At 49.1% G+C, this 25986-nt stretch overlaps 1 protein-coding gene across 2 annotated transcripts; it reads right to left on the reverse strand.

Annotated features, from left to right (window-relative positions):
* Positions 1–9826: 9826 nt before the first annotated feature.
* Positions 9827–25649, reverse strand: KLF9 (KLF transcription factor 9). 2 transcript variants are annotated; one of them, XM_052776691.1, is made up of 3 exons: positions 25578–25649; positions 24656–25042; positions 9827–11062 (listed from the first exon to the last, which is right to left on the reverse strand). In XM_052776691.1, the coding sequence occupies exons 2-3, from the start codon at positions 25029–25031 to the stop codon at positions 10830–10832; spliced, it is 609 nt and encodes a 202-aa protein (XP_052632651.1). In that variant the 5' UTR covers positions 25032–25042; positions 25578–25649; the 3' UTR covers positions 9827–10829. The 2 variants fall into 2 exon arrangements, with proteins under 2 accessions (XP_052632651.1, XP_052632650.1); XM_052776690.1 differs by lacking the exon at positions 25578–25649 and having other exon boundaries at positions 24656–25437.
* Positions 25650–25986: the final 337 nt, after the last annotated feature.

Below are 25986 nucleotides of genomic sequence, written 5' to 3' on the forward strand. Positions count from 1 at the left end.
TGCAAGAGGATGGCACGTCAGATCCCATCTCAAAAATTACGTCTTCTGGATACGTGCCTGCCACACTGCACAAGTGAAGAGAATGATGGCCTTGTGGGTGTTTGCTTTTTCCTTGGAGGTCTGTCAACTATTGACCAGAGGTCCTGATTTCGACCTGTCTGGCTACAATCTTAATATGACACTGTCATTCATATTAACTTACCCCAGACAGTGTAATGAGCTGCAAAACCGTACCACTGTCATGTTTCTGATCTACAGAGCCTCACTATCCAGCAGCTCTGCTAGCTAAAGCCTTCAAAAAAGGAACCGTGAAACAAACTTGATATATAAAAGCAGCCATTGCTATTTGCAGATGGGGTATACAACATGACTGTGTGCCTCCCACACACATTCCCATTAGTAACCTGCTAATTTGTGTGACAGGTGCATCCTGTCCACATACAGAGACCTTCTGGCTTAAAAGGAGGTCTTTTGAACTGGATAGTCTATTCAGTCATCAAAATCCACACCGAGTTGCTCAGTGTAGCTACAGTGTTATTTAGCATTCCTTACCCGCATATAGGCCCCTTCCGTGCTGCCAGCTTTCTTGCTGTTCCTCATGCTTTGCTACTTCTATTCAGCTCCTCGGGGATTCTGGCTATAAAAACCCGTGGAATGAATTTCACTGTAACTTTGAGCAGGGGGTGAAAAGGGGGAGTTTAGGTTAAATATACATGTAGTATCCAACTTTTCCTGCTGACTAGGCAGGACCTCTCAAAAATGTAGAAGTGGAAAGACCCTAAATAGTCCTGACAGCTGAAGTATAAATTGAGCTTTCTCCAAAAATAGGTACTTTTCCCTGTTGTTTAGACCAGCTGAAGACTATGGCAAAGATCCTCTTCCACCACCATCTGCAGTTCTGACAAACATCTGTGTCTGCTCATGTATTGAGACAGAGAGAAGCAGCATGGAAATTGTGACTTGCTGTGAGACATAAAAAGATCTTGAGAAACCAAATACTGACAAGCACTTATAAATCACCTTTAACTGTATTTTGTGACTGTAAATCGCACTGGTGCATGTACATTATTGTTAACTAGGAGTGATTGCTTGGCTGGATGAAGCAGCAAATTAGAATGAGGGGGACCCTTGCACAGCTACAGTGCTTTCGACATGCTTACATGAAACTTGGACTTTTATTAGAAGTAAAATAAATGAGGCCTGTTAAGGCTGTCGCTGACTGGGAACATCTATTCTCCAGGCTTTGGAGTTAGTGAGAGTTGATGAAACACACAGAGCTGGTCTGGGCTGCAGGATGCTTACTGAAAAGTGTGGTAGGTGCTCTTTAGAGGCCAGGATAGGCACCTGCTCCAGGCCTGATGGCAAATTTTACTTAAACGCTACTGGAGGCTCTTGTGTATGGTTCATGCCAAGATGCCCCCTCTTGTTACTAAGCTCTCTGGCTGATGCTTACTTTCTAGAAGCTTCTGGATGATATTCAAACACTGTTTCCTATGGATTGTGGAAACTGACTTGGGTTTCTTCCATGAGCCTGCAGTTACCTGCTTGTTCCCTTGCACTGCAAGGCTGCTTAATTTTCTGAACATCTCTTACTAATAGGCCTTAATTTTCATCCTCCTTGTCCAATTCCCATGCCATTCCATGGTGTCTTCTTGAAAGCAAAGTGTTAGAGCAGATATGTAAGATGTGAAATCTGTCATTCTATTTTACAAACACTTGCATAACATTAACATGTTGTCTGATGCTGTCTATGCTGTCCATGCTTAGGCTTTGGATAGTGGGGTTTACCTGAGGGAGGGAAGGATGTGAGAAGGAGGTCCATAATTCAAGATGCTCAGTGTTCACCTAAGTTAGTGTTCAGCTAAGCTGAACAGGCTGTCCCCAGGGGTTGCCTAAGGGATGGTCCCACACAGTGCATAATTCCTTTTCTTGTCACTGCACCCCACAACCTTCAGCACCACCTGTGCTGGGAAAGGAGCACCACGCTGAGAAGGGCTATGTTGGCTCAGCAATACCTAGTAACTCTGCATCAAGATGTATTGTCATTTTATGGAAGGTGTTTTGATGTTGCACGCATCATTTCCCTGTCCTCACTCTTGTCTTTATTTGGCCTGCTTCTTGAAAGGTACGCTGTAGTTTCTTCTGATTTGATTGGCACAATATCTGATGGGAGGTGTCTGGCAGGAGAGCTACATCACGGGAAGCGAGGGGGAACCTTGGCACTCTAGCTTCACTGCAAATAACTCTGAGCCAGAATTACTCTCTTCAGTTCTGACTCACTGAAACACAATGTCCAAAATAAATTTTCCTAGAACTTTTTGTTACAGAAGCATTTTTTTTTCCCCAGCACCTTGCTAATTAAGAATAAAACCAGGATTCAGTACATCATAATTTGGAGAGGAAGGAGATGGGAAAGGGAATTAAATCCACCTCCGCTCCAAGAAAAATCCTCCCCCTGTCCCAGCCTGAACGTCTGAAAATCACAGGAATGTTTCTCTGCTGTTGGACCCACAGACTAGGCTTGCCAAAAGCCACGCTTCTATGAGGCTCAGTGATCCAGCTGTCCTTTGCATATTAGGACAGTGTGGATGAAAGGCAGTGTTTTGTATGCAGGGGGTGATTTAGTAGTTACTATTCTTCATTTTACTTCAGTGCTAACTTTAGCCATTGACAAGGCTGAGCTGTTAAACAGGGAGAGGAGAGGTGAGTGCAGGGACCAGATGTGTTTAGCCATTGAAAGCTTTTCAGGCACCACTGTGGCAGTGTTGAAAGCCAGCAGGGAAAGCACAGAAAAATAACGGCAAGTAGCAACAGCAGAGGCAGAAGGTGAAAGAGGTGATAACCAGCACTGTAGCAGCCTACCTGCTGACATCCTTTCCTGTGGCTCAGCTCTTTCCCAGTGGTGCAGTCCCCTGCCAGTCGTTCCATCTCTGTGCTTTCCACCAAATTCCACCAGCTTTTCTCCACTATTCTTCTGCTCCCTAGTCGCTCTGAAAGTAATTCCCCAGTTGTCCAGTCTTCCTCCTGTTGATCTATTACCCCCACTAAGCCAATGTTTTTTTGACAGTTGTACTGGTTTGGGCTGGGATAGAGTTAGTTTTCTTCATAGTAGTTTGTATGGGGCTATGTTTTGGGGTTGTGGCTAGAACACCGTTGGTAACATACGAGATGCTTTAGCTATTGCTGAGCAGTGCCTGCACAGCATCAAGTCCTTTCCTGTTTCTCACACTGCCCACCAGCACAAGAAGTTTACCCGCTGGGAGGGGACATAGCTGACCCCAACTGACCAAAGGGGTATTCCATGTCATATGACATCATGCTCAGCAGTAAAAGCTGGGGGAGGAAGGAGGAAGGGGGGGACATTTGGAGTTATGTCTTCCCAAGTAACTGCTATGTGTGGTGGTGGAGCCCTGCTTTTCTGGAGAAATGGCTGAACACCTGCCTGCTGGTGGGAAGTAGTGAACAAATTCCTTGTTTTGCCTTGCTTGTGCACATGGCTTTTGCTTTAGCTATTAAACTGTCTTTATCTCAACCCGGGCGTTTTCCCACTTTTACCCTTCTGATTTTCTGACCCATCCCACTGGGGGAGAGTGAGTGAGTGGCTGTCTGGGGCTGAGCTGCTGCCTGGGGTTAACCCACAACAGTGTATGTTAGTCTCAAAACATGACATTATGCATGCCACTAGCTAGAGTTTAGTATTGCTAATTATTTGTATCAACTATTGCACCTGGAGCTACATGAAATCTTGGCAAATAGGCCCAGTGTGTATTCACAGAAGAGCAAGGCATCTGCTCACAGACTGAAAACCTCTTTGGGAAGCATGGAGATGAGAACATGGCAAGTAAGCTGGAAAGGAATGACAAAATTCATGGGGATAGGGAGCCATGCACCATAGTGGGCAAAGCTCTTTTTGTTAGAAGCAAGGAGGAGGGAACAGATGATAACTGAGAAGATGGTGGCAGAAGGTATCAAGGAGGCTTGGAAAAGAACAGGGAGCAGAAGATGGCACAGGTAACATGCAATATGGATGGCTCAAAGTGAATACATGCTTTAAGGTAATCGGGATCATGTAATTTCAAAGGCCAAAGACTCCGATTCCCCCTTCTCCAGTTTATAACCAAAGCTGTAGACTGTCAACATTACGCAGCTTGATTTTGACTGCAATCCACGAACACTGATTTACCTCAGTTTGGGTTATGTAATAGCTTTTTCATGGACAACAAAGGTTTTTTTGGTTGGTTGGGGTTTTTTTGTTGTTGGTTTCCCGAAGAATTACAAGCACAGATTAAATCCAAAGCAGATGAATGGCACAAGGAGTGCAAAGGGACTTGCTCTCAGACACCACCAACAGTATCAGCACCACTCTGCACTGCTGCAACAATGCTGACAGATCTGTTCATGTGAAAAGCCACTAATGTTGCAGTTTTCCATGGGCCCAGTGGCTGAGGAACCTGGATCCACTTTTTGTCTGCTTCTGAGCCCAATTTTGCTGTTCATGAAGGATTTTTTTTGGTCAGAACTTTTGTAGTATTTAAAATACACTTTGCTGTATAAAATATACTGGTTTGATGCCAGTATAATTAAAGTGGTACAGCCTTCAGCGTGTATGCAGTTCCTCAAGCACCAGTATGTCAGAAATCAGTAGGCTCATGAAAAATTATTGGAGTGAGTTATATTGGGAGAATCTCCTTTATTTCAGTTTGAAGGAGTTTACAGTGAGCTTGTCCCCCTTGAAATGTTTCAGTTAAAAAATTACATCCCTGAAAAAAAGGGTTCATTGGACATAAGAGCTGAATGTAGCTCAGCCTCTAGGTAAGGGCTGGATTGTCTTTCTGTAATCCAGTAAAACAAAGGCAGTGATTTACCAACAGCATTGCACAGACTAATAACACAATTGTGGTTTTCCCTGGCCTTGTGTTTTTTGACAGAGCAGTTATGCATGGCTTTTCATAGGCTCTCAAAAGTCTTTTCTACTTGGAAACATTATTCAAGGCCACTGAAGCAATGGTTAACAGCAGAAGAGCCCAAACCACTATACAAGCTCTCTCCAGGGAGCTCTGATGTAACCTACACCTACGTCTCCTGAAATGTCTGCTGCTGTCTTTCTGGCCTCTGCCCATTAGCCAGAAGAGGAAGAAAAGACCATTTAGAGAGCCCAAGGCTTTCCTGTACACCTTTTTAGCACAATGTCAGGAGGGCTCTGATATTGTCTGTGCTTTTTCGTTTCTTTCTCCATGCATTCTGAATTCCCATAGGGCTTCCTTGGATCTTGGGATGGTAAGCTGTCCTTATCTACGCAGTGATTCTTTCTCCTAGTCCTGTGGTTTACAAGCTCCACTTCTTTGTACCTTGTGTTCAGCTGTGCAGACATCCAGGTGTTGCTTTGATCAGCATTACATGGCCTAAGAGGCAACAGACAATACCAAAACTGAGACTGATGGCTTTTGATATGAAAAGCAATAGGTTGTCTATCAGTTTTCAACTGTGGGCCACAAGCCAGTAAAAAACAGTAACGGTCGTAGCAACTTCAAAAATACAAGCTGAAAGCAATAGGGAATCTACTGTCTCTCATCCCGAAAGGCACACATGAGCTCCATACAGAGATACATGAACTGGAAAAATGCAGTGTGTAATAACAGAGAGACAAGTGTCTATTAAGGATTAGAACTGATGCCAGTCAAGACCTCCCCTTTTTGAAATGGGAAGATTTCTGTAATACCCATGGAAGTGTTTGAGGAGGTATTTTAGGGGACAGGGATTTTCTCAGTTGAGGAGAGCATGGCACTGAAAGCATGGTAGCTGCAGAATTCTTGCCATTGGGAAAGCTTCCCCCCTGCTTTAAGGCAGTCCCTTAAAGAGGACTTGGGTAAGTACATTGTTTGAAAATTGTGACTTTGTGTTAATTTATTGTTGATGTAATTTGTCAGGTGTGGCTGGGGGGTGTGAAGTGCTCAACCTGGAAGAGATTTTGTTTCCAAAGCAAAAGCCATTGAGAATGTAGCGGTTGTTACGGAGCTCTGATGCAGAAGGGAAACCTCACTCACTACTTAGCCCTGAAGTGAGTGCAGAACAAGATTGTTTTAGACTCCCATGGAGGTGAAAGTCATTCTAGTCACCCTAGCAGGCAGGTTCAGAAAGCCACCCTTGCATGCGGCTTTCTGAACCATGCTGCAGGCATTTAACTAGACTTTTATGTCATTTTATGGCATGTTTCCTTTCTTCTGTCCTCAGCAGACAGAAGAAATGAAAATTCACCTTGTAGAAATTGTGCTCTCTGAATCAGTTGTTCTGTGTTCAGGGTCACACCGCCCCATGTCACTGTTGAAGGCTGCCAGCATCCACTGAGATGCACCCAGTCTTCACATGTCATACCTATTCCAGCCAAAATTTACATCACTCCTGGCAAGACTATTCTGCAGAGTGTATTAGATCTCAATGGCTGGAAACATCCTCCTAAGGCTAAGGCTTTCTATACACTAGGAAGATTTTGATAGCTGTTCCAATTAGAGCACTAAAGACAAATATTAAAGGGTTTAAGGTGAAGAATGATAAATTTATGGAAAGTCCTTTATGATGGGATCGCACGGGAGTGAGGCCAATGCCACAGCCCTGTGTCCCTTATTCATAAAATCAATGACAAGCTAAAAAAAGAAAACTCTATGCTGAGTTTGTTGTATCTGTCCTTTGGCCATCCTACCAGACGGCAGAAAACTCCAACTCAGCATCAAATTTGGATGCTGCTTACAAGTTTTGTTCTTGATGCAGACGGCACACTTCTACCCCTCCATCTCTGCCTGCATTGCTGGAGGATTACACGTTCCTTTCAGTCCGGGATCTTATCTTGCAGTCACACCCTAGCACCATTCCCATGTACCAGGTTAAGTTAGCTCGTGTAAGTAGTTGCTTTCAGCAACCGTAATGTCACGGATGGTAAATGTCAGTGAGCTTTTTGGCATGGGTTTCCTTGCCTTTCCCTCCTTCAGAGGCTGAGCGGATGGTTTTTTTCTCCTTATGCCAGCAATCCCTCCAAACCCATGGAAATCTCAAGGCAGCAGTGTGGCTGTGCAGGGTGAAGCATCACTAGCTTGAGGGACAGCACCAGTCTGAGCTCAAAAGCCACTGAGCAACAGGAGAGAGACTTCCTTGGAGCTGGAGCATGCTGGTGAGGGGACACATTTACCCCACTGCAAGTTGTGTCTCTGTCTCCCTGCAGTAGCAGCAGAAGGAATACCTGTGAAAACACCCAGGAAAAGTAGAGAAACAAGACCCAGGCTAAATAATGACTAGCAACGCCAAGACCTTTGAAGCTGGTTCATACACCACTCAACTCATAGATTTCATCGTGTGCAGCAGTATTTTCTTCATAATCATTCAGACTGGTTTACATGACCACTGCTTGACTCCCACCATTCAAAACAACTTTTTTTTTTAATTCCTTTTTTCTTTATTTGGACAATATATATACATATGTACAAAAACATCTATGCCTACTTTTTTTTTCCTTTTCTTTTTTTTACAATTTCATGTGATTTAAAAAACAGGACAGCAAAATAATTTATAAAGGATACGAATACTGTACAAAAATAAAACTGATTGAACTGTTGGAAGTTGGTACTTTACAGTGTTACAGATCACACTACTCTGTAAAACAGCATTTTGAAGTATGTGTCCAGTCTGGTGTATGCTGGGCTAAGTCCATCTGCAAACTGAAAAGGATCTGTAATACAGGTCATGAAAAACTGTTCAAAACCAAAATATGTTATATAGCTATACCTTTAAAGCCATGACTTCTCCATAGTAAAGGACTTTCTTAACCAAGGAGAGGAGCTGTCCTAACTGCAGCACTATTAAGTATTTCCAAAATAGTACAAATACATACGGTATTAGAGAACCTGATATTCCTTTTCTTTTCCAACACTTGCAACACTCTTCAAAACTTACCTTCAAGATGCAAAGAACTAACCTGCAGTTTGTTATATGCGTTAGAGCCATTGTTTGCTTTTACCAAAAGAAAAAAAACCCAAACCCCAAATGAACAAAACAATAAAACAAAATCTCCAAACCCGATTATTCCCAATGTATTCTCTTAGTGGTTAATGATCACATTAATCCCATCTGTCCAGTGCTGAAATACAGCATATGTTACAGCAAATGGGTTACCATTTAGGAAGGGTTTTTTTCAGAAACAGGATCTTGTCACATGCAATGATCACATGTGCCTGTACATCCCATTGTCCCATGGACCAAAGGACCCCCTGCCTATTCGTTCTTTCAGCCTTTGCAGGAATGACGTTTCCTTAAATGTGCATTCTACCCCAAATACACAAGATGGAAACCATAAATCTGGCCGTTGACTTCTATGTATAGGTTAATCCTGGTAGCTAAGTGACCAAAACATCTACGTACTGATTTAGGAGCTGCTTATCAGCTGTGGCTTTGCATTGTGGTTGATAGGATGTGAGGGTGTCTTGTATTTCACAGGATCAGGCCCTAATTCTCCAAGTGCTGTGTTTGTCCTACAAAATGGCAACAATCCAGACTGCAGGACAGACTCAAAATTTTGCGTGCTCTTCAAAGAGAAGAATGAAGATGAATGTGCATGTGCCTTTGAATCTCACCAGGCTACACGTGGCCCTGACCCTACTCAACAAGGCAGCATTAATAGTACTGGTAAGGAGAACACTTTCTATATTTCTAGATCAAAAGAAACACCAAGGCTACCTATTTTTATTAGGAAGAACGTATGTCTCTACGACTCAATTTGGACACCAGAAATTAAAAGTTTGGTTTCTAAATAAATGTTTCAAAAAGCTGAAACAGAGGTAGAAAGTGTGTTTGGTTTCCTGATGTCTTCACTGAAGAAAACACATCCCTTTTTATTCCACAGACTGCTCAATATCCCCAATGCCTTAAAAGCAGTTCTCTTCACATAGACGGAATTTATCATGAACTACACAGGTAAAAACACTATATGCAAACTGATTTCTAATGCTGAAAGACTAATACAACCGTAGAAGAAAACACTCTAAAACTCTCTAATTTTTTTATTTTCATTTCTAGGAAGCAAGCTTTTTATCAGGTAAAACAGTAAGATACTGTAATTGCAGGTGTACTAACAAGATTTTTTTATGTACAGAATTTTACAAGATGACCTAAATTCATCTGCAGTGGAAACACTTTGGGTTTCAGTGTGATTACTCATGAGATGAATTTGGCCCTAAATCTCTATAGTAGGGCTGCACCTCCCGTTCCTCTTCTGGAGGAAGGGGTAAAAACTGAACAGGAGAAGAATGTTTCTGCAAAATATAACGTGTAAACAGAATTCTCCCCCCTTTATGCAGCTGGGGAGGGAAAAAAAAAAAATCACCAATAACCTCTTACAGTTCATGCTTTTAACATAAAAAAAGAAATACTCAGCTAATGACCACGACTTAAAGCTTTCCTTCAGTGATTGTTTTGCTCGTCTTAAAGAGCATAAAATATTTTAAAAATAAAAGTAATATTGCCTTTATCAGTGTTCGATGTGCCATGCATGATACAGGTACAACACAAAGTACCAAGAGAAGCTTATGTCATAAGGAGTATTGCAACACACCCTCCGTGCTGTATTTCCAATTAGCTCATGGTTTTCCCCCATACTCTACAGAAACAGCGATCAAGAGATACAGGAGCCCTTCCAAAGTGCTCCTTACAGTAACTTCAGCTGTTTCCATTAGCAGAGTGCTCTTAAGCAAAGGTCTACTCTCTCTGTAAGCACACACAACTCCCATAGGATGCCGCAGGAGTTAGGCAAGGGTATGAAAACAATAAATCTTTAAGGCAAGTGTAGGAAGAGAAAAAGCCTTTAAAAAAGCAGCAGTTTATAAAGATGGTAGCTGCTGTTATGCATCCATTCAAACAAAACACAGCAGAATAAAGCACTGTTAGTGGCATTTCTATAGTACAGTACTGTATTTATTGACAGATTAAAAGTATAGGATCAACTGAGAGACATATGCTTCTGCTCCCACACCCCCACCACATTATCTAGGCTGATTTGTATTTTTCCAGGTAAAAGTGAATAACAGAGCTAAATACACATATGGTCAGAAAATGACTGAGCTGTTGTGGGGGTTTTTTGCTTTAAGTATCTTCTTGAATTATACATGTTTTTACTGGAAAAGTGCAGCTTGTATTCAAAAGTATAGTTAATACAAAGAAAAGATAAAAAGACCCTTTTACTTAATGGGCCTTCTTGAGTATAAATTCACCTTATCTCAGTATATCAATCAGACGCTATTAGTAACATACGTAATGTTTCTCTTAACAGTCTTTTTAAATGCAGGATAGTTCCAAGACAGAAGTAAACCCACTTCTACAATGTGCTATGGAGTTTCTATCTGAGAGTTATTTATGTGACTTGGAAAGCGGTTTTACTTGACAAACTCTAAATACAAGCAGCATTACACTGTTCAACGAAACACGTTCATGACACGGCAATCACAAAGACCTTGGGGTCACGCTACTGTGGTGGCATAGGCCAGACCATGGCAGTCAGACGTATGTACACCAGCATCAATGCTTTACATCAGAGGTGACCACCTCCTCTTGCTGGCCATCCCTTCCCTCCTCTCACCCCGCAGCCCACTTGCTCCAGACCGCTCTTCCCAGCGCAGGGTGGGGAGGTGGAGTACGGGGAGAGGGGCATGGAATACTTTTTATTTTAAATTTTTTTTTTTTTAAATGTTGGCTATGTGTGCTTTCAGACGGCGAGGGCAACCAGCACCGCTGCCTGCATCCTCGCCGCAGCTCGCCTCTCCCCCGCTCCCCTCCCCAGGCCAGCCCTGCCTTCACAAGGAGCTGCTGGAGCTGCACTTTCTGGATCGCTTGATCATGCTGGGGTGAAACTCGGTGTGGCGGCGGGCGTGCTTCGTCAGGTGGTCGCTCCGCATGAACCGCTTCTCGCAGAGGGGGCACCGAAACTGTTTCTCGCCGGTGTGGGTTCGGTAGTGCCGGGTGAGCTCATCGGAGCGGGAGAACTTTTTAAGGCAGTCAGGCCATGTGCAGGGGAATGGTCGCTCGCCTGCGGGGAGGAAACGATGAGAAGAGATTTAGGGGGGCAGGGGTAATGCAGGCCGGCACGTACCATCTTTGCCGAGGAGCCAGGGAACATGCTGCTGAGGGGAAAAAGCTGCTTTTGTTTCCTGCCGTGGTGCCAGCATCTGCGGAGTTGTTGATGACTCGCTTCATCAGGTTTCAGTCTCACCTCTAGCAGAAGCCAAAACCCCCTCCAACCACAGGAAACTCGCACTCCGGTGCAGAACCTTGCATGACCCCGAAGACTGTCAAAACAACAGATGAGCTCTGCCTGTGCCTGTACATTTTTCACGTCGGGCTCACTACGGCGGTTTGGGAACGGAGTGCCAGTATTATTCCTCTGACACTTCCATTCTGCTGAATAAAATAATTTGTAACCATTATAAAAGAAGCCAAAAAAAATCTCTCACCTAGGACAAGTCATTCCAGCTGGGGGAGAACTGAGCGGGGAGGGACTGGGGAGAGCGGTGCAGCCTTGGGGCTGCAAACACATAGAGTAAAACCGCTTTGCTGCAGGGAGAAGTCCCATGCCCCCCTCTCCTCTCTTCCCCTAGAAATCCAAGCTGCTCCACAGAGTATAGCTCTCTCCTCAGCCGCTTAGATGGCTGGTTTGAAGACAGAAAAACTACTTCATTATTCACAGCTCTATCAGTATAAACGTTTGCTATGATAGTGAAGAACCAAACCAGACATCTTCACCTAAACCACACCGCACCTTTGCTTTTAAAAACAAGGGTGTAAGGATTGAACAGCACTTACTGTAATCTTCCTGGCACACCGCATCCCTGCAGCTCACCTCTGCGGGTTGCACAGGCTTTGCCTACGGGCACAGACCCAACACCTCCTGACCGGCAAGGCTGACCCTAGTCCACGGCACAGATGGAAATCAAAGGCATTTAAGTCCACACAAAAGCTTTGAGTCACAGAAATCATGCACCGTTGCAGTTTGATGCCTCAATTCCCTTTCTTAAGTCTCCTGCAGGGAATATAAATGACAGCTATGTGACAGCTATTTATAGTCAACCATGAAACATAAAAACTATCCCAGGAGTTTTCCAGCTTCAAAGAGTTGGAAAGAAACTCAAGAACTCCAGTATTTCTTGGTACTGTGAAGATCGGCACAACAGGTGAGCTCGCTTTACACTTACGGACTGTAAAAAGAGGAGTCATTTACAAGAAAGTGTGCCCTGGAGTCCCCTCCAGACACAACAGCAGTAACAAAAGGCTAAATAAAGCCTTGAATAAACAGCTCAGACACCAGGAGGAAAACCAGCAGCAGAAAGCGCGGCAGAGCTGTATAGAGAAGAAAGGGCGCTGGGGGATGTGACTGGTAGCATCCAAAAGACCAAGGAGGTTGAGGACAGACCAAGTACGTCGAGATGTAGCTACACCACAGGCTACACCACGGGCCCTGAAAGCCCTAGTGAGCCTCTTTTAAATAATGCAGCCATTTTCGCAGTTTAGGCTCCTAACTATACGGTGCTCCCGGACAGGCGGCTGCTCCATCCCAGACTGATCAGCGTGCAGTAGAACCGCAGCCAGACAGGCAGGACCACGCAGGTTACAGCAGCCTCTCGGGCAGCCACAGCACGGCTGCTTCCCCTGCGCTCTCCCTCCTCACCTCGCAGTGATGCTGGTCCTCGGTGAGGGGAGAAGGATGCAGAGGGAGCCAGTCCAGCCTGGTGCCCGAGCTCAGTGGAGGCACAGCTGCCAGCCATCCTGACCCGGGGCTATTTTTTTTTTTATAAACAGGTTTCTTGGCTCCCTGCTGTATGCTTTTAGACATGGTTGGAAGTCCTTCTGAACAACCATCGCCTGCTTAAAAGAAATTAATTAAAACAGTACATAGGCTTACACAGGCATGAAGGCCACAACTGCAGCTACATGGCTGAGCAGCACCATAAGCTGCACAGAGCACTTGCATCAGTGCCCACCATCCTCCCCTGGCTTTGCCCTGCCCGGCGCCCACCCTCGGCATCTGAAGCAAGCATTTCACTTGCGCTGCTCTTTTGCTATCTATCTCACGGTTTCTGTCACAGCTCCCAGAAGCAGGCAGCAGTGGGAGGTGCAGAACAGCCTTCTAGCTCCCCCCCGGGAACGTGGGAGAAGTGCTATGTATCTTGCATGTGTGGAGGCACCTAGTATATGGCTCTATGTCAGGCACTTACGCCCCAGAGCAGTGGGAGCAGCTCAAGCATCCGGCCCCACCCCCAGAAGCCGTATTTCCAAACCTCTACCTCAGGACAGCTCTTCAGCCCACATAAGTGCCTAACTGTACTACAGGGAGACCAGGTGCCTAGGCTGGAAAACAAGGATCACAGTCTTTGGGGTGCAGCACCTACATCTTAGGCGCAGTAGTATCCAGCCCGGCTGCCTAAAAGCATCATCTTGAATCTGGCCCTAAGTAGCCCTCAAGAAACTGGGCTTCCCCCTGTCCCTGCTTCCCAGAATTGCGGACAGGAAGACAAAATAGAGCCTGGTTACTGGAATTCCCTCAGAAACGCGATGGGAGTCACGCGACCTCCACCATGGCTACCCCACGCTCCCATTTCACCTGCCAGGGGAAAGTGCTTTTAGGTTATGCAGCGTAACCACAGAGCTTTGGGGAAAGGCAGGGTTCGGTCAGGATCCCTTGTGTATGTTTGGCACTGCGCTCCCCAGGGAACCAGCCTGGAGCTTGGTGCAGGGAGTGTGCTGGAGGCCACGGGGAGCCTGGCATGGCAGAGGCATGCCCTGCTACTGGCGGGAAGAGCCGCCGTGTACCGGGATGGCAAATGCAGCAGAGACCACTGCTGGAGATGAGCGGCTGCGCTCCCTCGGACGTACCAGAGCTACCAGCGGCACCTGCCGCCCACCACCGAGCCCCCAGGTACAGTAGCAGAGAACAGCTTCACCGCCTCAGCAATACAAGCCCACGGAGGCTGTCACAGCCACTTTGGAAGCACGTATATGAAAGTAGGCCAGGCATAATCCCCGGCACCAGGGCACATGAAACTCCAGACTTCTCAGAGCAGAGAGACAAGGGAGGGGGGGGAAGCTTTTCCAGGCCCTCAGGGGTTGTCTCCGAGCCTGAAGATCTGCTGCTCCCCTCAGTCACAAAGCTGTAACAACGGATGACGCCAGCCCAGAGGGACGGTGCTTCCACAACAGACTTAGTAGGTGCAGAGGAGGGGTGCAGTGTGCGTCCAGGAGGCTTCTAAGGCAAGGTACAGATGCTGGATGACATGTGACGATTGTCCATTCAGCAAAGCTGGTCACTAGATTTGCTGGTTGCATTTGACACACTTTTTGAAAGCAGCAGAGGTATTTGTGGAAGAGTCAGTCCACCGAGCAAATAGGTCTGGCAACTCTATGCAGCCCGGCTACAATGACCCACTGAGCTGCAAAGCAAGCTAGTGCTGCCTCCATCTGGAGAGAGTGGATTTCTGTATCATGTCTCAGTCAAGAAACACTTTTTCCATATGATTTTTCCCCTTTAGTTTTGGGAGTAGTAATGCTAAAGCTTAAAACGAGCAGAATGAACCATCAAAACAGGGTACTATTACAGACTGTTTCCTTTGGCGTCAGTATGCTACTTACGTTTTAAGACATGCCTTAGATGGGATTTCCATCAAGAGATGAAGGAATGGCCAATGGTGTATCACAATACCTTAAAAATATGTGTGATAGGATCTGAACACAAGAGATACAAGATGTAAATAATTTTCTTTAAAAAGATATACATATATCCAGGGCAGCTTACAGAAGTAACAAGTGAAACAGAAACTGATTTACAGGTTATAGGACTAGCTGCATCTGCAGAATTCCCATTCTTTTTCCTGTGTGCCACCAGGAATGTAGTGGGAGATACAGTTTGTGCTGAGCACAAGCTAATGGTGGCTCTTCACAGGTCTTCTCTGGAGTCTGAAGAACTCCTGCAGCCCTGGCTTGCTGTAAATCCCATATGGATATAAAGGCCATTGCACGTCCTTTCAATCTTTGCTCTCTTGCTTCACCTGACCTTTTCTCCCTGTTCCTTCTCCTCACCCTCTACCACAAATGGTTAGTTTCTTCTTTCTCTGTGAGTTTAAACTCAGTATCCAAGCTGCTTTGTGTGACCTGAGGCAGGTCCACTTTATTTTACTCCATTTCCATTTTATTCTGAATAGACAGTAAATTACTTAGCTTTTTTGCCCTATCCTGGGACATTCTGGATTTTCCCACATTGTAGTCTTGTGCAGCAAGGGTTTCTGAAAAAGAATACAGAGTGGGCATTAGCAGACTCGTTAATGGCACAGGTAGTACTAGTATCCCGATTCATCATCTCTTTCCTCACTACAAATTGCTGCTTTAGATGTGGATGACCGAAGTTAGGAGCTGCAGTTTGTGGTGGCTTTAACAAAGATGAATTTGTTTGGACAAACACGGGATAGAGAAGTTCTGAGTCACTTTTTTTTCTGGGCGGGGGAAGACTGTGTTTGAAAAAGCTGAAGACAAAGTTTATGATCACACACTTTGGCAATTTCTTGGTGTGTAACAGGACATGCACTAGGCCTGGAGCACACTGAACTTCTGTAGTGGAATGAACTTTCAGGTTAATTACTAAAATTGCTTGAGCACTGGCTTTACAGAAGATACTCAGAGGTTGCTGTTGGTTTGGACGAAAGTCTGGCCAAGATGAACAGTTTGCTAGGCTCACACTGTCTTCACAGAAGTGAGGTTGGATACAGCCATGAGTCCAGAGTCTGGCATCAGTACTAGCTAACACACAACAGTCTGCCATCAAATGATGCTAATGACGCTGCTTCACACATTAACTAGAAAGCCAAATGGACTGTAGCTACAGCTGCGTGAATGGATACCTCATTAGACACCCCTGACTGACCTATGTTATTAAAGATGAGACCACCAAGTGCATGGTAGGACTGTGCTGCCTAGTATTCATAGCAGCAACTATCTTGAGTATCAAAACTGAAAAATGGTTCAGCGTTTGTCTTCTGGGATGTGGTGTCTGCACGTAGCTCCCACACTCTGCCCAGCTGCTGACATGGCACAGCTAGCCAGTTAACTCCTGCTCCAGGGACGTCCACCCTGCCTGCGGCACCTACCCCGCAGCCCAGCTGGGCTGGACTGCAGCAAGGCTGACCCCTCCTGCCAGAAACCTGAAGCAGCTGACGGGAAAGAGGGAGAAGGGAAAGCACACAAATACAGAAAGCCCGAAGAGCAAAACCCCTTGCCACCAGGCGAGAGCAAAACTACTTAGTAAAACAGGATGGGCATAACCAGCTCTTTATAGTTCAGATGAGAGAATCTAATCCCCACCTTCATCTTCCAAGATCCTCCTGTACCTCTGTGGCTGCTGGAGCTTGAAATTTCCAGAGAAATCTTCGTACTCTAGGAATAACTGGTCCTGAACCACAATCCTGGACTTAGAGATGACACTGATAAGCATTTCTTTTTTTTTTTTTTCCTGTGATCCCACTCAGCCACCACTCTTGAGTGTCTCATGAAGTACGACAGGTTCTACATGTGGATGTCAAGAACATGGTCCAGCTTATTGCAAGAGGCAAAAAAAAAAAAAAAGGCAGGCTATCTTCCTTGCTGCAGAATAGCTGCTATCTCAGAGGTCTCTCACTTTTCCCCCCCAGTGCGGTCCTTGCCCCACACACCCTGAATGAGCAATTTCCTGTGGGACACTGGATTTTGTCTTAGTGTCCACACGCAAGATACTCTGGTGAAGATGGATCTTACAGACATCTCTGCATCCACTTCAGGGCAGAGAGACCAGAGGCCTTTCAAACAGCCTTTTTCCTCTTCCGAGATATTCCAAAACCAGATCATTAAAACACGTGGCAACCACAAAGTACAGATGCCACTGCGAAACAGCACAGAGCGAGATCAGCGGTGAGGATGCTAGGTACCATGTGCCTAAACCAAGGGTTTCTGCAACACCTAATCTGTGGCCATCCGGTCTGGCAACAGATCAAACAGACACTGCCTACGGGATAGGCAACAGATGGATGGGATGCAGCAAGGGGTTTATTCTGCCAGCACCGAGGACTAAAAACCAGAGGATAATTCAGGTGTTAAAATGCTGCTTTCAGCAACTATTTAGACTGCTCTGACATCCTCAAAACCACCACTCAACAGCTGCTTGCACATGCAGGTGTTTCAGTCTCTTTCAAAAGACCAGATGCAAAACCACCTGCGAAAACCGACCACTGCTGAGAGCCTAAATCCCAGCAAGACCCAGTCTTGCTGTTACCCCCTGGTGACACAGCATCAGATGCAAGGGATATCCTTACAGCTTCTGTGCCAGATCACAACATCACAACCCTCCCTGCCTGCCTTACAAAAGGCTTTCTTTGAGGGACTGTGCCTCCTTTTATAAATATATACATATATATCAGACAAGGAAGCTACCTGGGAGAGACCCCTCCAAACCTCACCAGAGAGTTAAATCTACACTTTCATAGCTGACAGGAGTGCCCTCAGCAGTACACTCTTGAGTACATGGGACAAGTTCCTACCTCTTCTCCTTTCCTATCTTATCTCCATTTGAACTTCCTCCGTTTTGCAGTAATACTTAAATATTAACCAAGCAGTGGAGAGAGACTGACTCCTAGCCTGATGCTTAGGGCACTTACCTGGGATCGAAGAGCACTGGGTTTAAACTCCTGCCCTGTCTGAATGATTAAATGCTCGCTAAGGGGAAACAGCTTTGACAGGGGAAGGACGAATGCAATTTTATGTGCATTCAGAAAGATAATACAGCTTTTGTTATTTCACTACGAATTTATTAGACAGCATTTCAGCAGACTCTTCCCTCAAGTTTAAGGTATTTATAGAGTGCTCTCAGGCTATTCACAGTCATCGTTACTTGAATATAGATGGTGAACTATGCTACCAAAAGTAAACAGTATCTGAAGTGTGCTTTGCCATCATTACCTCAGACTCTAGCTGTTCCATCTTAACTTGGCCCCTCCCTGCTCTTCCAGCTGCAGGTCTGGGAGCTGTGCAAAGCCACAAGTGGCAGCCAGCTGCCCAACAGCACAGCAGCTGACGAAGGGGAACGATCATTCCTGCAGGGATCCTAACAGCTGGGGCTGCAAGACACAAAAGCTAGCAAGAGCAGGTGACACCCACCACACAGTCTTCAGTGCCACAGCACAACAGTGTGCAGGAACTCGGTAAAGCTGTATTTTCAATACATCCATCTAGAAACAGGAGTCACACTCTTATGGGTGATGGCTGCTCACTGGTTCTGTCCTACATGTGCACTTCTTTACGTTGACTCAATTAACATACAAACCTTTCTGGAGTGCTTTCCCACTGTGACACATACACCTGCTTAAAGTTTTTATTTTTTAGGAGAAAAAAAAAGAAAACAAGGAGTCAGGCAAAATTGAACTTAATCTGGAGGACTTTTGCCTACCTTACTCAGCTGGCAAGGCTTCCAGTCAGTATGATCGTGCTTCTCCCAGACCTGGAAACATGCTCATTAGAACTCCAGCAATTTGCACATTTGCATTAACCCTTGAGAACAGGTGTTTCAGATGGAGGTCTGAATTTAGGAAAAAATGTCCTGCTGGCTCCATTTTCTGCTCTTCAGTCTTACTCTAAAGGATCTGGCAAAATAACATCACATAAGCTGGATAAGAGGGGCTTAAAATGCTAAATTTCAGATTATACTCCCACAAAATACCCAAAAAAGCTCCCGGTGACCAGAGGCTTGTCAACATATCAACATCTGTACAGTCTGTTGAGCTAGTGATAATCTAGAACACAAAAAACAAAGCAGCACAGTCAAAACCAAACTGATGCGGGGGCTGGATCAACGCTGTGGTATCTAGATTGCAGTACTAGGCAGCTGCAGCACTTATCTTTCCTTTCCACCAGAAATGCTCCTCAGCTTCACTGTGCAGACCGCCAACCTACAGGTCCACGCCTCTGCCTACAGCCCTGCTACCAAACACCGGTGAGAGCCAAATGCCAGGAGAGCTCAAGGCTGCAGCAGCTGCCTAATGTAACAAAACTCCTGGTATTGTTCGGACCCGGTCTACACAAGGATACAGTTGGCTGAAAAGCCTAGCTGAAGAGGGAGAACTTCTCACCCATTTGGTTTTTGTGTGTCTGTATTAGGTTTGTGTGGCAAGGTTTTGGTACTGGGGGGGCAACAGGGGTGGGTGGCTTCTGTGAGAAGATGCCAGAGGCTTCCCCCATGTCCAATAGAGCCAAGGCCAGCTGGCTCCAAGACAGACCTGCTGCTGGCCAAGGCCAAGCCCATTGGCAACAGTGGTAGCACCTCTGGGATAACATATTTAAGAAAGGGAAAAAAAACTGCTGCAGAACAGCAGCCGAAAGAGAGGAATGAGAATATGCAGGAGAAACAGCCCTGCAGACCCCCAGGTCAGTGAAGAAGGAGGGGGAGGAGGTGCTCCAGGCGCCGGAGCAGAGATTCCCCTGCAGCCCGTGGGGAAGACCATGGTGAGGCAGGCTGTCCCCCTGCAGCCCAGGGAGGTCCACGGCGGAGCAGATATCCACCTGCAGCCCGTGGAGGACCCCACGCTGGAGCAGGGGAAGAGTGTGATGAGTCCTGCCCCTGAAGAGGATGAAGCAGCAGAGACAACGTGTGATGAACCGACCACAATCCCCATTCCCTGTCCCCCTGTGCTGCTGTGGGGGGTAGGTAGAGAATTCAGGAGTGAAGCTGTACCCAGGAAGAAGGGAGGGGTGGGGGGGAAGTGTTTTAAGATTTTGTTTTACTTCTCATTACCCTACTCTGGTTGACTGGCAATAAATCAATTTTCCCTAAGTTGAGTCTGTTTTGCCCATGAGAGTAATTGGATGAGTAATCTCTCCCTGTCCTTATCTCGATCCATGAGCCTTTTGTTATATCTTCTCTCCCCTGTCCAGCTGAGGAGGAGAGTGATAGAGCAGCTTTGGTGGGCACCTGGCATCCAGCCAGGGTCAACCCATCACAGTGTCTAACCTCTTAATTCAGGGTACCTGATACAGACATGAACTTCCCATTGATCTGCAGCACCACGTGTTGAGAAGCATCTGGGATTTGCCTCCCCAGGCAAGTAAACTCCTACAGGTCCTGTAGGAGGAGGCACCTCACAAACTAGCTTTACAGTACCTTCTCTGTCCCTCTTTCCTGACCAGGAGGATCTGCTCTCAGTGGCCACATGCCCTTTAACTGGCTTGTATTCACACCATCATAGCAAGCGCACATTTCTTAAAGTTTGTTTCTTCCACCAGTTTCTCTCCTTCTCCCCATCGGTATCTTGCCCTTTGATCCACACTCCCGGCCCAGGCCTTCTGACTGAGATTGCTTGTTTACTCGCATATGCCTTTACTTTCCCTGGAAACCCCCCAGCCTGCACATCCCTCTCTGTTAAGCTGCTCCCCCCACCCCACAGCATCTTTGAGGCTAGCAATAACCCTACGCATTACCAGCCATAATCAAATCTCTAAAACTACCTATTTAGAGAAGCCTGTGCATTTTCAAAGTAACTCCCTGCATAGCTGCTGTTGCTTGTCACTTGCTTGGTCAGCTGAGTCCCTCGCCTTCTCCTGACCACTGCACCACTTCCAGGGCTCTGGTCTCGTGTGTGTCTTGCCAATGCTTCTGGGCTGCCTTCTACACTCTGAAGGGAAAGTGTTCAAGACTTGGTCATGCCATCTCAATGCTCAAGAATCCCAAGCAGACACACCACTCAATCTCTCCTGCCACCGCCAAACTTCACCAGCATTTGTCTGTCCTATACTCCCACAACACCATCCCACAAGGGATGGCGAAACCTAAGTTGTGGTCATGTTGTACAGCTATCCCTCCGCCTGCCTTCCCGACAAACAGCTTTTGGCTTGCGAGCCTTCGGGGATAAAGCAGTCTTTTCTCTCCTACACCAAGTGCCATGCACCTCAGAGATGCTACTGGAAACAGCTCACGCAGAACAACCTTACCTGTAACGCTCTTCCTGCTCAAGACACCAGAGCTTAAACAATAAATGCCAAGTTACTTTTGGATGGTAGTGAAGGGACAGGGGAGGCAATAGCTCAGTTTCAGTGATACACTTCTCCTTGTATCCCTGGGCCTTTGCAAGTTAATATGTTTTCAATGTAGGTACACATACATGACAGAATGAAGAAGGGCCTGATTGTATCGCAGAAACACCAGGGGCCTGGCGAGGAATGAAAGGACTATCCCCCCAGGAAGGGGCAGAGTTCAGACTTCCTTGGCTTCCTCCCACAAATCCTAATCTACTAAGTCAGGCTGAGTTCAGTGGGATTGGCAGCACAAGCAAGGGGGCTGTTTGCACAAGTAGGATGCGCAATGACACTCGCTGACCTTTTTCGGTTAAGATCATCGCAGAAGACAATTTCTGATGGATAGCTATTTTGGGTCTTCTGGAAATTGAACTAGAGTCATCATCAAAGGTCCAAACTTCAAGCAGTTATACAGATATTTTTAGTCTCTGAAATACGGAATGCCTTTGAACTAACAAGTTTAAAGAATCATTAATAAGATACAGACCTCTAACCTCTGAGCATCAAGGTTCTGGTCTTCTACTCTTCTACCTTTAGTTGGTATTTCATTTCTTGCTTTGCATTAGCTTACCAGACGACCTGGTAAGTTTTTAGGTTCCCACCATTACACATTACACAGAGCAGTATTCAGAGCTTTCCAATTTGCTTGGTTAGTATCTGTGAGTAAAGAGAGCTGTGGCTACAAGCAAGCTCACGGGTGTGAGTGGAAATCCATTTTACAAGATAGAGAGACTGGGATTTTATATTAAAAATTTAAGACCAGGAAGCTTCTACTGGTGGCTGCGTGCCTACTTCCACTAAAGGCTACACAGCAGTAAGAAACCCAGTTGGTGGCCCGATGAAAAATGGCAGGTAGATGAAAGCAATTCAAGGGGCTCAGATATATGACAGAGAAATTACCTGGGGAAAAAAGAAAGGAAAGGAAACGGTACTAAGGAGGGAACATTAACGCTCTGCAATACGCAGTTATGAATAACTCCAGAGGTCCCACTGAATCCCACTGTTGCTAAGGAATTGTTCTGCCATCTATAAAAATAATTAACATCGGCAGTATCGTTTAGCATTTCAGCTACCTACAATTAACTGTTCACATTAGGAAGCTCTGAAAGTTCATTACTGCTAGATGTCTGTAGTGGTTTTAATCACACAGAACTACCGTGACGGTACATCAGCACGTCTGAGTCAAACTTCTCATACTTGGAGCTAAGGCCACCCACTTGTGAGCAGCACATGCTAAACCTCACGCCACTTCAGGAGGTACTTATTATAACACTACTGCTTACAGCAACCCGTGTGGGTCGTACAGTACATTAATTTACATGTCATCACCCAGAACGCTATCCCAGTCGATGTCTATTTTCGTTCCCATATCGGGGTGGATCTCTGAGCATGGGGTATTAAGTGGAAATGATGCTAATGCATTTTCTTTGTCACTTATCAGCCAACATTTTGCAAGGCATCAGTTACATTTGGCCTCCAAAAAAGCATCAGAGCTGCAGTCTTTGAGCCGGTAACACAACAATCCTTGGCACCGGTCCTGAGGTCAGTACAGGGTCACCACTGACCATCCTCTTTCCCGGCTCACAGAGACAGTCTTAACTGTCCAACGACAGAGCTCACGGCTGAGCCACATCCAGTAATCCTCCTCCCCCCCCCCGATCTCTCGAGCTAAATGCCCAGCAGATCTGCCAGCAGGGCACAGGTAGGCAACCAGCGCCGGGTCTCCTCCTCTACAGAGCATGTACACCTAGGCACACAAGCAAGCCAGAGCAACAGAAGCTTAGCTGGAGCTCAGGTGTGGCTGTGCCCTACCCAGGCTACCTTAAACACTACAGCAATGCCTTGTGGTACATTCCTTGGGTGATAAACTCGTTTTGTACTTCACCACTTACCGTCACTGCCAACAGACAAAATCCAGAAAAGAACTGCCATCAACAGATGCGAAGCACTTGAAATTAAGTGTTGGCAGCGTTCGTCTCCTTTGACCCACTCCTTCCCGTGCTTGCGCACAACCCTTTAATTTAGAGCAATTTTTAAGCAGCCCCGCATACTGCGCCGTGACCCCAACTGCAACTCAGACACGCACAAGCTTTTTTATTCAGCCGCTTGCACTAGGGGGCTTAAAAACACACAGACAAACAGAAAAGTCTGCCGTTGCTGTCCCCTTAGCGCTTAGGCAGAGCCGGAGGAAATGCCAATTGCGGCAGCAGATATTTTTCATCCGTAGGTTTCCATGTTGCCCCACCCTCCGAAGCGCCCGGGCGAGGGCCGGGGCCGGGGCGCGGGCAGCCTTATGAATGAAGCCCCCGTGGCCCACGCCGAAGCTGGGTCGCGATAACCGATACGGCCAGGGACAAGCTGGGCGGCGCAGGGGCCGGTCACCTGCGGAGGGCGCCCGCATCTCCCCCGGCCGGAGGAGCCGCGCCGGGGGCAGCGCTGGCACGGCTTAGAGCGTCAGCCGGCTCCCCGGCGGCGGTCTGCTCCACCGGCAGCCCCTGCCTGGGGCCGACGCCGGTTTTTTAGGGGACGACCATCGCAAGTTTGCCCCTCCGGCCCCTCGGGTCCTTCGGCTGCCGGGGGGCTGGGGCGGGGGGGGCGTGCCAGCAAAACCCGGAGGTGCGGCTCGCCGCGCTGCGAGGCGGGCGCCTCCGCCCACCCCCGGCTCCGCCGCGCTCCGCCACCCCGGCCCCGGGCCGCCCGGCTCCCCCGCCACGCAGCAGAGCTCGGAGAAGGCTCCGCAAACGCCGGCCGCGCGGCGGGGGGAGCGGAACGCGGGTTCCGAGGGCAGGAGCAGTGGCGGGCAGGAGCAGCGGCGGGCTGTCCTGGCCCTGGCTCCGTCGGGGAATACGTGCCACGTCCTGCCCCGGTGCAAGGCGCTCGCCCGCCTTCACCACGGGGCGGAAGACGCGATTCCCGGCGGTTTACCGCACCGATGCCCCGAGGGGGGCTCGGCGTCCCCCGGCGCGGCCGCCCCGGCCGGCCACGCCGAAGTTCACTCCGCTCCCCGGCGGCCGGCAGCTGCCGCCCGCCCCGCGCTGCCGGCGGGGGCCGGGCGGGCTCCCGGCCGGGCGGGCAGCAGGCCGGGCGCGGCGGGAGGCGCTGCCGCAGCCCCGCCCGGGGCGGCTGCCCGCTCCCGCCGGACCCGGGCCGCCAGTGCGGCACCGCGGCGGGGAGGGAAGGGAGAGGAAGAAAAGGGGGGAGGAAGAAAAGGGGGGAGGAAGAAAAGGGGGGAGGAAGAAAAGGGGGGAGGAAGAAAAGGGGGGAGGAAGAAAAGGGGGGAGGAAGAAAAGGGGGGAGGAAGAAAAGGGGGGAGGGAGGGTGGGGAAAAAACAAAAAAAAAAGCGGGGAGGGGGGCGGGGGGGAGTGTTTAAGGAGAAAGCGGAAAAAAAAAAAAAAAAAAAAGAAAAAACCAACCCCAAAGCGGAAAGGCAGGGCGGCAGAGGCGCGCGGCGCCGCCGGGCGCGCCGCCGGCCGGGTTCACCCGAGGACAAGCGCTCGCTCCCTCCCGCCTCCCCCCGCCTCGGCTCCCGCCGCCGCCGCCGCTGACCTGTGTGCACACGGTAGTGCGCCTTGAGGTGGGATGACTTGCCGTAGACCTTGCCGCAGCCGCTGTAGGGGCACTTGTGCCGCTTCTCGGCCGCCAGCTTCCCCTTGGGGGCGGCCCCGGCGGCGCGCAGGCGGGGGGGCGGCCCCGGCGGCGGGCTGCGGGGCGGGCTGGAGCCCGGCTCGGTGGCCGCGTCGCTGTCGGAGGCCGCGTCCTCGTCGGGGCTCTCCACGCTGTCGCTGCAGACGGAGGGGGCGGGCAGCGGCCGGTACTTGTTCAGCTCCAGCAGGCTCTTGGCGATGGCCAGCAGAGCGCAGTAGTCCTTCCAGGCGTCGCGGGGGTCGCGCAGCTCCCGGGCCGCCTCCCCTTCGCCGGGCATCTTCAGCCGCGCTGCCTCGGGCACGGCGGAGCGGTTAGAGATGGAGACCAGGCACTGCGCCGCCACGAAGTCCACGTAGGCGACGGCCGACATGGTGCGGCCGCGCCCCGACGGCGGGGGGCTCTGGGCACCCTCAGTGCGCGCCCGCCGGGCCGGCCGCGCCGCCGCCAGCCATGGCCCGCCCGTGGCGCGGGATCTCTGCGGCGCGGGGAAGAGCGGCGGCGGGGAAGAGAAGGGGGCGGGGGGGGGCGGGGGGGGGGAGATAAATAGCGGGGCGCCGGGCAGGTCCCTCACCGCCGCCCCCCGGGGGCGGCGCGCAGCCGGCGGGGGGGAGCGCCGCCCGCCGCCCGCGCGGCCGGCCCGGGTCCGGCGCGGGGGCCGGGGGAGAGGAGACCGCCCGCCGCGCCGCCGCCGCGCCCCCCACGCCGCGCGCCGCCCGCGTGCTCCTGCCCGGGGACGGCCGCGCCGAGTCCCATCACGTCAGTTTCGGACCCCCCTCCCGCCCCCCCGATTGGTCAGCGGGCAGGGCCGGCCGGCTCTGTTTACCTTCTCCCCCCGCCACTCACAGCGCTCCTTTTCCAGGGGGGGTGTGTCCTCCGGGCGGCCGCCTCGCCAATCCCCGCGCTCCCTCCCCAGGCCGCGTGCTACTCCGGGCGCCCCGCCGCGCCCGCTTAAAAGGGCGCCGCCGGAGCGGGGCGGGGGCGGGCCGACGCACCGCCCCGCCCCGCCCCGCCCCCGGGGGCGCACCGCCCCGCCGGCCGCCTCCGCTCCTCGGCGGCCGCCGCCGCCGCGGGCCGGCGGGGCAGGGGCGGGCCGGGGCGGCGGGGCCGCGCGGCCGCGCGGCGCCGAGCGGGTTAAGTGCCTCCCTGGAAGCCCTACGGTCCCAGCAACCGGCCGGCCAATGGAAAGTGAGCCGGCTGATGTCACTGGCGAGGCCCCCGCCAATCAGCGCGAG

This window comes from Harpia harpyja, chromosome Z, assembly GCF_026419915.1.
Source record: "Harpia harpyja isolate bHarHar1 chromosome Z, bHarHar1 primary haplotype, whole genome shotgun sequence".
In the NCBI taxonomy this organism is placed as follows: Eukaryota; Metazoa; Chordata; class Aves; order Accipitriformes; family Accipitridae; genus Harpia; species Harpia harpyja.